General features: G+C 33.0%; 1 protein-coding gene and 1 long non-coding RNA gene across 2 annotated transcripts in view; one reads left to right on the plus strand and one right to left on the minus strand.

Annotated features, from left to right (window-relative positions):
* Window positions 1–9,818, minus strand: part of LOC109540805 (elongator complex protein 4) — a 27,854-nt gene that overhangs the window by 13,025 nt on the left and 5,011 nt on the right. The window contains exons 2-6 of the mRNA XM_048669322.1: window positions 5,913–5,948; window positions 5,741–5,856; window positions 5,122–5,356; window positions 1,132–1,266; window positions 924–1,075 (exon numbers count right to left, since the gene is read on the minus strand). Coding sequence (XP_048525279.1) covers window positions 924–1,075; window positions 1,132–1,266; window positions 5,122–5,356; window positions 5,741–5,856; window positions 5,913–5,948 — 674 coding nt within the window. The remainder of the gene's footprint in view (window positions 1–923; window positions 1,076–1,131; window positions 1,267–5,121; window positions 5,357–5,740; window positions 5,857–5,912; window positions 5,949–9,818) is intronic.
* Window positions 4,639–5,115, plus strand: LOC125505481. Its single transcript, XR_007282205.1, has 2 exons — window positions 4,639–4,899; window positions 4,949–5,115. It is a non-coding gene; the product is annotated as an uncharacterized LOC125505481 (long non-coding RNA).

Genomic DNA, 9,818 nt, shown 5'->3' on the forward strand with positions numbered 1-9,818 from the left:
CCTGCGTTTTGCGGACGACGTGGTTCTAATAAGCGAAGACCCATTGGAACTGAAGACTATGATCAAACAACTAAACCATGCCTCTCAAAAAATAGGACTCGAGGTCAACATTACAAAAACAAAAATCCTCAGCACGCAAAACATTCAACTTTCAATCGGAGGGAATGAGATCGAAAATGTACACGAGCATATATATCTGAGGCATAAACTCAAAATTGATAAAGAAAATCAAAAAGCAGAAATACCGTGAAGAATAGGTCAAAGTTGGGCTGCATACAAAAAACTAGGATTTATACTCAGGAACAGATATATCCCTATGAATCTGAAAAGGAAAGTGTATGATAGCTGCATACTCCCAGTAAACCCTTACGGGCTGGAAACAATGCGCCTCACAAAAAACAGCGTACATCACCTGCAATGCACGCAGCGAGCTATGAAAAAGAGATGGGCTGATGAAATTAAAGCCGTAGCGGGACGAAACTGGACACAGAAAGCACAGGATAGAGATATCTGGAATAAACTTGAAGAGATCTATCTCCAGCAGTGGAAAAACTACGGTTAATGAAGAAGAAGAAGAAGAACGGTTGTCGGAAATACCTGAATTTTTGCGGAACTCTGTATAAACCAGAAAATCTTGAAAATACGCCACAACTTCTTAAACGCGATAAAAGAGCTTTAGGGACTACGTCCGGGTAAATTTTTAATCCCCATTCTGTCATGAACATTACTGTTGACAGCCAGATCACTTTGGAATGAACAGGCGGATAAGAAATACAATGAGTGAGAGTCGTTTTTTACGTCCTAAACGAAATGCAAACTTTACTGATTGAATATGCAAAATTTATAGATATACTTATTACACACGATCAAAAAATTATTTAGTACAACAATTTGATTATATTATAATGATAACTAAAATTTACCTCTTCATATAAATACGCTGGAATCGTAACGAATGCTACTGCATGAGCAGATCTTACCAATGCTCGAAGATAAAATAAAAACATATATAAATCTTGACAATTTTCATTTAAGCAACTTATAGAACTTCTGGAAGGTAACCACATTGCTGATCCTAAAAATGTATTGCTTTCAAACCATTAAATATGTAAATCTATAGTGTATTCTTACCTAGAGAATGAATTCCTATTCGTAGTATTGACTTTTTCTCAGGATTGTCCTTGAGGAAAAATTTTCCTTTTTTTATCTTATTCCTAATCGTCTTTAGCAGATCACTATATGCGGGATTGATAAAGCTACTATAACCTAATACAGAAACATACATTCTGGTAAATAAATCAACTGCAGGCAATATATAGGGTGATTCAAAAGTACTACCCTTTCAAATATTCTAATAACGAGGGTCCTTAATTGTTACGAAAATACATCATGTCAACGTTTTACTAAAAAACAAAAAATCTTAATACAGTGTGTCTACTTAAGTTCGCATCATATGCGAGACTTTTCATTATTAATTTTTCGAAAAAAACTTGTTCTTTATAAAACGTTTTGCTTGGTCCAAAACTAAACATGCAACATCCATCGGGTTGTCCCGTAAGCACAACGATACTGCGATATTCTTTCGATCAAAAGAAGACGATTTGACCTAACTTTTATTAAGCAAAAATGGCTGGCTCTTCTGTTATAGATTCTTCAAGTTCTTCAAAAAAAATTATCTTTTTTGAAATATCGGGAGAATGGTACTATGGATTTTAATGAAACTGGATGGAAAATTTAAGATGGATAATCGAGATCATCCATTTTGAGCAAAGACGAATTCTTTAGTGTCTTGGTACAAAAACTACCAAAAGTTTTTATTTGGCAGTTGGATTTTTTTTTGAGTAGATGTACTAATGCTCTTTTAACATTTTGGTCCCTTTTGTGAAATCTTAGCAATCATAGTCGTAGCAATCATAGTTTTTGCGCAAAAAAATTCTGTTCTCGTGCCAACTGACAATTTTAGACATTTTTTCTCTTTTTTATTGACAAAATTTAAATTAAGTTTTTTTGTAATATCGTGATAGTGCTCAGATGGATTTTAATGAAACTTGCTATGGGTTTGTTTCGTCAAGGCCAAACACGCTTGTTTTTTTTTGTGATTTATGCTGAACGCGATTCGAACAAAAACGCTTCGAAAAGAACAACCGGGCCTAAGACTTTGACCATGTCGGCCAGTTAAAAAATATAATACGCCTGACAATTAATTTATTATAAAAGAGCATAATCGCTTACTACGACCTTTGCAGTTTATTTTTTGAAATTATTAAATCGCAAGGAAATAGAAATATTTCTTTGCGAAAAAGCTCTGAATGCTACAAGATTTTCCAAATAGTCCAAAAATATTCAAAAATAATTAGTGAATCAATTCAAAAGAAATCAGTTGATTCCAGCAAACAAAATAAACAGTTCTGGTAGTTTTTGTACCAAGGCACTCAAGAATTCCTCACTTGCCCAAAGTGGATGAACCCGGTTGCTTCATCAAAACATGAGTCTTACACAAGAATAAATTCACAGCGAGTTCCTGGATATTCGAAAAAAAATATATTTGAATAATTTTGACCATCAATAGCAGAGGACCCGACATTTTTTTCTATGAAAAGTTAGAAAATAGTAAAATATATAAATAATATCTCAGAATCCTTTTATACGAGAAGTATAAGAAAATGTGAATTTTGCTCAAGATTAAAGTATCTACACTTTTGATAATATCGAAAATTTTAAATCAAAATTCATATTTTCGAACAAATCTCGGATACGACTGCAAAATTTGATGTGTGATGATTGTATTTAAGCTTTTAGAACATGCAGAACTTTTTATAAAGAGTTACTTTTTTTTCGTAAAATTGATAATGAAAAAGTTAAAAATAACAAAACTTGATGTTCATCATAGATAAGTGCAATTAGATATCTGAACGTACTTTTCAACTCTCATCAACTTTTCTTAATAACAATTTCCGATATTGTCAAAAATAAAGGTACATTATTCTTGAACCACATTCATATTTTCTGATATACCTCGTATACGACTGAAAACCATTAATATCTGATGGTTGCATTTAATGATTAGGACCAAGAAGAACTTTTTATGAAAAATAACATTTTTTCGTACAATTAATAAAAAAACATTTTTCCATATGGTGCGAACTTAAGTAGACACACTGTATAATCGAAATCGAAGGAAAAAAATCCTTTCGTTGTGCATTTCTTGCATCTGGCGCTGGTTTAAACTCAAATTTTTCAAACGGGTTTATTTTTATTCCATACTCCCGTAGTAAACCATTTCTCCATCAGCAGACTAGCTGTAACGTTTCAGAGGGTTTTAAGAGTGTGTTCTTTGTATTCCTCTCCACTTTGTTTACTAATGTTGTAAGCCGAGCTGTTTCAAATAGAAGCAAGTTCAGAGATTGGAGTATCTCGATCCATGTTATAATTTTTTCCGCACAAAAATACATAAATTGTTTCCAAATCTACTTCTTACTTTTTGCGATGTTTGTCGGTTGGCTACTAGCCACCATTTTTGAGATTATCACTGATTTAATCAGTAGGTAGTCATAGTGGGATTTTACCTAAAATACTAGTTTTAAATACTAACATATGCAAATGCTATTGACACCCATTTTTTTTTTGATTTTGGAGTCTAAATACTTGTAGTTCGGCTGGGGAGGACATTTTGCACAAATTGTTGTTAAATGTTAATTTTGAGTTCCGTTAATTAATTTAATAAAAAAAAATACTTTACAACAATCTTGAACAATTTAGTTCTTGGTGTGATTGTCAGGTCCGATTATGAGTCATCTGTTTGCATATGTTAATGTTTTAATTAAAATCCGACTCATTAAACTTAATGTTTGAGTAAGGATTTTAAAGGCGCGTTTAAATCAGACCGAACAGGACCGAACGAACGAATTCGTTCGCTTAAGGTTGTGTCTATTTAAATGACGAACGGAACCGAGCGAACGAATTCGTTTGCATTCGGTCAAGTTCCGACGCGTGTCGGTAAATTAGCGAATCATCAAAGAAAATTCGTGCTCAGTGTGGACAGCATTCCCACATTTCTGTGGGTTATGAACGAATGCGGTTCATCTCGGTATTTGTTGAATAATGAATATTTTTATTACTAACTACTATACAGGTAAAAAATAATACTTATTAATGATGAATAATAAAAAAATAAAATAAAATCATGTTTATAGAATGAAATGAATGATGAACGGTTAAATCCATTAATAAAATGTTACCCCTAGTTGCGTTTCTTTTTTTCAACAAGTCCATACACTCTTCTTTTTTCTCATCTTTCTTAAAAGTCCTGCCATGACTAAAAAACTAGCAGCGCTAGATATAATTATGTTGTCGTCTGTATCCGACATTTTGCTTGTTCGACGGAATACGCGGATCAACAGCAAAGGCGAATGAGCGTTCAAATAAAAACGTCGCAAAACGAACGAACGAGCGAATTCGTTTCTTTGTTCGTTCGCTCCTGTTTGGTCTGATTTAAACGCGCCTTAAGACGTGCATTAATACGATGATATTTTTTTCACTCGAAAATGACGAGTTGTACAAATAAAACGCAAGAAACCTTTTTTGTTTAGAATCGAATGTTTATTTGTTGATAGTTTTGATAAATCGATGGCACACCAGTTGAAAAAAGCATTTACTCTAGTTTCACACATTAGTAAAAATAACATTTTACTAATGCGATATGATTGATTCATTTATCGTCAATGTACCAGACATTTAAAGAGCTTTAAAAATGCTGTACAGTTTGAAACTGCAGCAACAATTTTTTATTCAACTTTAGAGTTTAATGTTTACATAAACACCAACAGTGCTGCAAATGATAGTAAAGTTTATTCTTATAAATTTGTAGTTACACAGTTTATTTAATTATCTAGACTGCAGGTAAAACGCGAGTTGAAAAAAGCGCCCCATCTGAACATTAATATTGCAGGCAATAATAGACACATACAATAACACACGAAGATTTAAGACAACAGCGTAAAGTGAACGACGCTATACGATGGGTCGGATATAAAAAAGGAATGGAAAACGATGCAGACAGAATGAATAAATTACAAATATTTGAATTACATATATTAAATGCTGTGACTATTAAAACCTTACCTGTTGACAATTTTTCACCCGTCCAAAAATCGATATCAGATTTATCGACATTACTAAATGATATGTTTCGTGATAAATCGAAATGGTGGCCTATATGTTTGCTTCTTGGAGCAGCTGTTGACGTGGGCAGATTTTGATATCGAAATGCAATTTTCATTTTATCAGTGATGGCCTGTCCTTCCTGTTTTATATCCGGCTCTGGATCACTTTCAATTACAGCAGGGAGCTCCTTCAGCTGCAAGGAACAATATAAATTTTAGTTATTAAGCATTGAAATTTTGTGTGCAAATCATGTGCTGAGTTTTCTTGACTTTCATAGGTCCTACTTTATCTATGGATACAACTATAAATTAATAAATTAAAAATAATCTTGTTTAAATTTAAGGCGAAACGTCTTTTCAAGACTGTGATAATAGTCTGTTCTATATCAATACAACATAGTGTATGAAAACTATCATCGCAAATCGCACTTTACTGATTGATGTTGTCAAAGGTTAATAATTTTAGTGTCAGAGTAATGTACGACTTTTTGTCTTTGACATAAAAATACAATTTTTAATTGTTTTGTAGATTACGACCTATCAGCATTAGACTATGGATATCTCTTAATTAAACTTACGATTTTAGCAGGATTTACATCTTGACTAGCAATTAAGGTAGAATGTTTTGAGACTAAACCTTCGGCTAGAAAATACTTCAATAGGATTTTTGAGTAGAGACCTCGGAAATCTTCCTCTGAAATATTTTTGTGTTATAATTTAAAAAGTTTTATTTCACTGTAGGTAACTTACCCACTAATACCACCGTTCCGACTGGAAGACCGCCTCCTAAAAATGAATGAAATATGTTAGGTCTATAATGACTAAATATAAATAAAATGAAAAAGTATAGTATCATCTTGTTAGATATAATGTGAACCGATCAATTCGCGAGTTCAAAAATCCAGACGCCCCCTGGGGTCTAAAATTATAACTACAAGTTAAGTAGTTTGACACTTGTTTTGTTGACATTGGTGTCACATTCGGGTTTCAATCTGATTGTGATTTGTTTTGTTCTAATCAACTTTGAAAAGTACTGTTTTATGTTATAAATGTTATCAACTCCAATAAATAAACAAGTCTGACTGTCTCAACTGTCACTCGACAACGAGTAATTTAACGTTTCGCAGCGCCACCATCGTTGAACTCGCGAATTGCTATAATATTGAGATATGTTCAGTTGGGGACACACACATAAAAGTAGACGACTCCTAAACGCAATTTTTGCCGATTTTGGTAAATCAGACTTTGTGAAAGACGTCAAATATGTGTATGATGTATGTCACAAACTTGTTTTAATTTGACAATTTAATTAATCTCTTTATAAACCGTGTTCTTCGATTTTCCAATTCTCTCTCTATTTTTGCCATCCAAAAGTTATCTACTGGCTTACCGGACAGTTTATTAGCAAACAACGCCAATCGTGAACACGATAGGAAGACGCTCGCGCGTTTGAAAAAAATTTTGAAAAAAAAAATGTAAATATTTTTTTCGTGCTCTCCAAGTGAGTCCTTATAACCCCATAAAAAGAATGACGCCAATTTTGAATCACCTTGTATGCATACATTCTAATAATGACAACAAACCCGAATGACAACCAATTTGACGTACTGAAATTAATCTGGGTTGTTCATCTTGCATATATCGGTAATACTTTGTTTTTATGCTTATTTGAATAGGTTCTCACTATTCAAACTAGGATATCGCTTATCTTTCAGGGTTTCAAAAAGATAAAAGTTACAAGGTGACAAGTCTGGAAGTCTGTAGAGGGGATGGTCCAAAGTTTCCCAGCCTTGTCTCATTTATACCTCATGGCCTTTGCTGAATGAGGCCTGGCGTTGTCCTAAAGAAGGATGACAATTTTAACTGATTGTGCCTTCATTTCTCTTCGATATGCCAAATTTGCAGCATTGAGATCGAGAAGTTCGAAATTATATAGCGCATTAACTGTTTATTCCTATTTATTACACAATTAATTGTGAGTTTATCGTGGAGAAAATCGACGTGAAAAGCGTTTTGCTGATAAAAAAACATTAGCTTATAAGTATTGCGCATTCTCCACTTATACTCGCCTGTGTTAATTCTAATTTTTATCACAGATTTTATTTTATTTTATCAATGTGAACGATATTGCGAATATTCGTGCTTGTGGAAATAAACGGTTTTCCCGTCAGTTAAGTAAAGGACGAGACGTAAGTTTAGTAGAGTTTAGGCATAACTGACGTTGATCAGATCTAAACGTGCAAAGTTTTACCGGTATTGATAGTAGTTAATTAAATGTAGGTAATGATTTTACTGTTGGAGGAATAATGAGTCGAAATCCAGCAGGATAGTTGGTAATTTTAAGAAGGTAACATGTTCGCGAAGTTTTGAGAAGCAATCAAACTTTGTAGATAAGTACGATATGATTACGTATGCCGATTGTACTATGCAAATAACGGTAGTATCGTTTCTGCTGTAGTATCAGCATAATTTAACTATAAAAGAAGCTACAGCAGAAATGATAAGAAAAGAAAAGTTAAGAATACCTAATCTTTAGGCCATATAGAAAAAAAAACATTTAAAAAAGTTTTTACTGAAGTGAACTAAATTCAAGAAATTGGTACTTAATAATCCCAACATCTCTGTCCACCAATATCTGCGGATGCCGAATGTATTTGGCATGCTTCTATAGAAAACATGCGTTTCCAATCCAGGCTGTTTAAGGTCCCTTACCCACAGATTTTCAAAAAACTTCAATTTATTTTGAATATACTTTTGACGCTGGATCATAAATCGATAATAATAGTCCAGATCGACTAATTATTAAAAAAAATATATTCATGGATCAGGCGAGTTTCACAGTGGATTTGCAAATAGAAAAAAATGCCATTCATGAGATTTTGTGAATCCTCTTGAAACCACACAGACCAAGTTCAATAATCGACACATTTTCGGTGAATGTCTTAAGCTTATCCGTTGTCTAACAGCAATTGGTAATATACTAATTTCCAATATCAATATTTGTCATCAAGTATCACTCTACATTTAATAAATAAATTACAATTAGGTTTTTACGCTAAATAGAGTAAAACATATTCCACCTAGGTAACAAAGAACCTGCACGTGCAGGAAAACGTTGACTAGATAAGTTAATTTTGTAATAGTTTTCATTTAAAAAAAAGAAAACAAATCATGATCAAACAATAATTTCATAAAAAAATATCTATACAGAATGGTCCAGTTTCCAGAGCGAAAACTTCAGCGAACGATAGAGAATCGAAAAACAATATGAGTTTGCAATATACGCTATATTTAAGAAACGATAAAAAATGGATGTATATATTTAATTATATTAAATATAATTTATCTATTGGTTAGTTACATGTAATAAAGAAACGGTTCAACGCTTAATTTTAACTCAAGTATTAAATCGTAGATATAACTTAATATAAATAATAATTATAACGTAGACGAAGCACATGTCTCGACTTTACGATTTTCGATGTAATTTAAGTGCGTTTTGAATATTATTATGAAATTAATGTTCAAAAATTTCATTTTATTTGTTTGTTTTCGTCAAAATTCCGGCGTTTATGCCTAGATAAGGTTTCGGAAAAAAGTTCATTCAATTCAAGCAATAGATATCTAAGCCGATGGAAGTAAAATTGAGGAGGAACATATATTCTGAGAGTACCTACAATATCAGTGAAAAATCTCCTGATAAACCGTATAACGGCAAGACTGCGGTTATTAGATTCTCGGATACCACTCAGGGATCGGTCCAAATCAATTAAAAAACACTTATGAAATATTCGTTTATTTTATGTTATGAAATATGGTCTGGAACCCAAAATTTCTTGTTGTGCCTAATCCATAATAATAAAAACAGAAGCACTTTGTTAATTCAATTTTGTCCTGAAAGTTTAGTTTTCATTATTCAAACTAACAATAAATTCAACATATATAACGTAACAACAAAATATATATGTAAACAATGAATGTGAGGTTAAAAACCATACGACCATTGTATAAAGTTAAAAAGTTTTTAACTTGATACGACGACGGACGAATTGACAGATCTCCAACCAATAGAAACACTTTCGTACCATCGTATCATCGTACAAACGGATGCATGGGACACGGGCTTTAAGCTTAAAGATAGTCAGTGTACGGTTAGGTTCGGTCGCATACATTTAAAATCCATATTATAAAAATGGTATTAATTTTGAAATAAAAGTGTTTTTAAAAACGCAAGTTTCAAATTAATCAATAAAATTGGCGCAGCCGTTTGGATTTTCTTCCGAAGTGTATTTTTGTTTAAAAAAAAAGGAACCAGTGCACCCTTCTGTTTCAACAGCTAAGGAAGAACCAAGAACCACAACCCAACCAAGGCATCTTTAACTCCTGGAACAAGGTATTCCGGTCCGCCACAACGATCGCCCCAGTAGGACAATTTAGCTCAGCGCTAGTGTCCACTACAGGCAGGGTTGGCTTGATTTTTTTCAAGTGGTTTCAATCATGATTTAAATCACCTGACTTATACGGTACTCTTGTGCTGCATGCTTCAGTATTATGTTTGAGACTTTTTTGAAGATAGCAGAATCGATATCTTTTGAGTTATCCTCGCAAATCTTGAGAATGATGTCCCATTGTGTGACATACGCTTCCAAACAGTCG

Source organism: Dendroctonus ponderosae, unplaced genomic scaffold (assembly GCF_020466585.1).
Source record: "Dendroctonus ponderosae isolate FM_Combo_2020 unplaced genomic scaffold, Dpon_F_20191213v2 Dpon_F_20191213_1, whole genome shotgun sequence".
Taxonomy (NCBI): domain Eukaryota; kingdom Metazoa; phylum Arthropoda; class Insecta; order Coleoptera; family Curculionidae; genus Dendroctonus; species Dendroctonus ponderosae.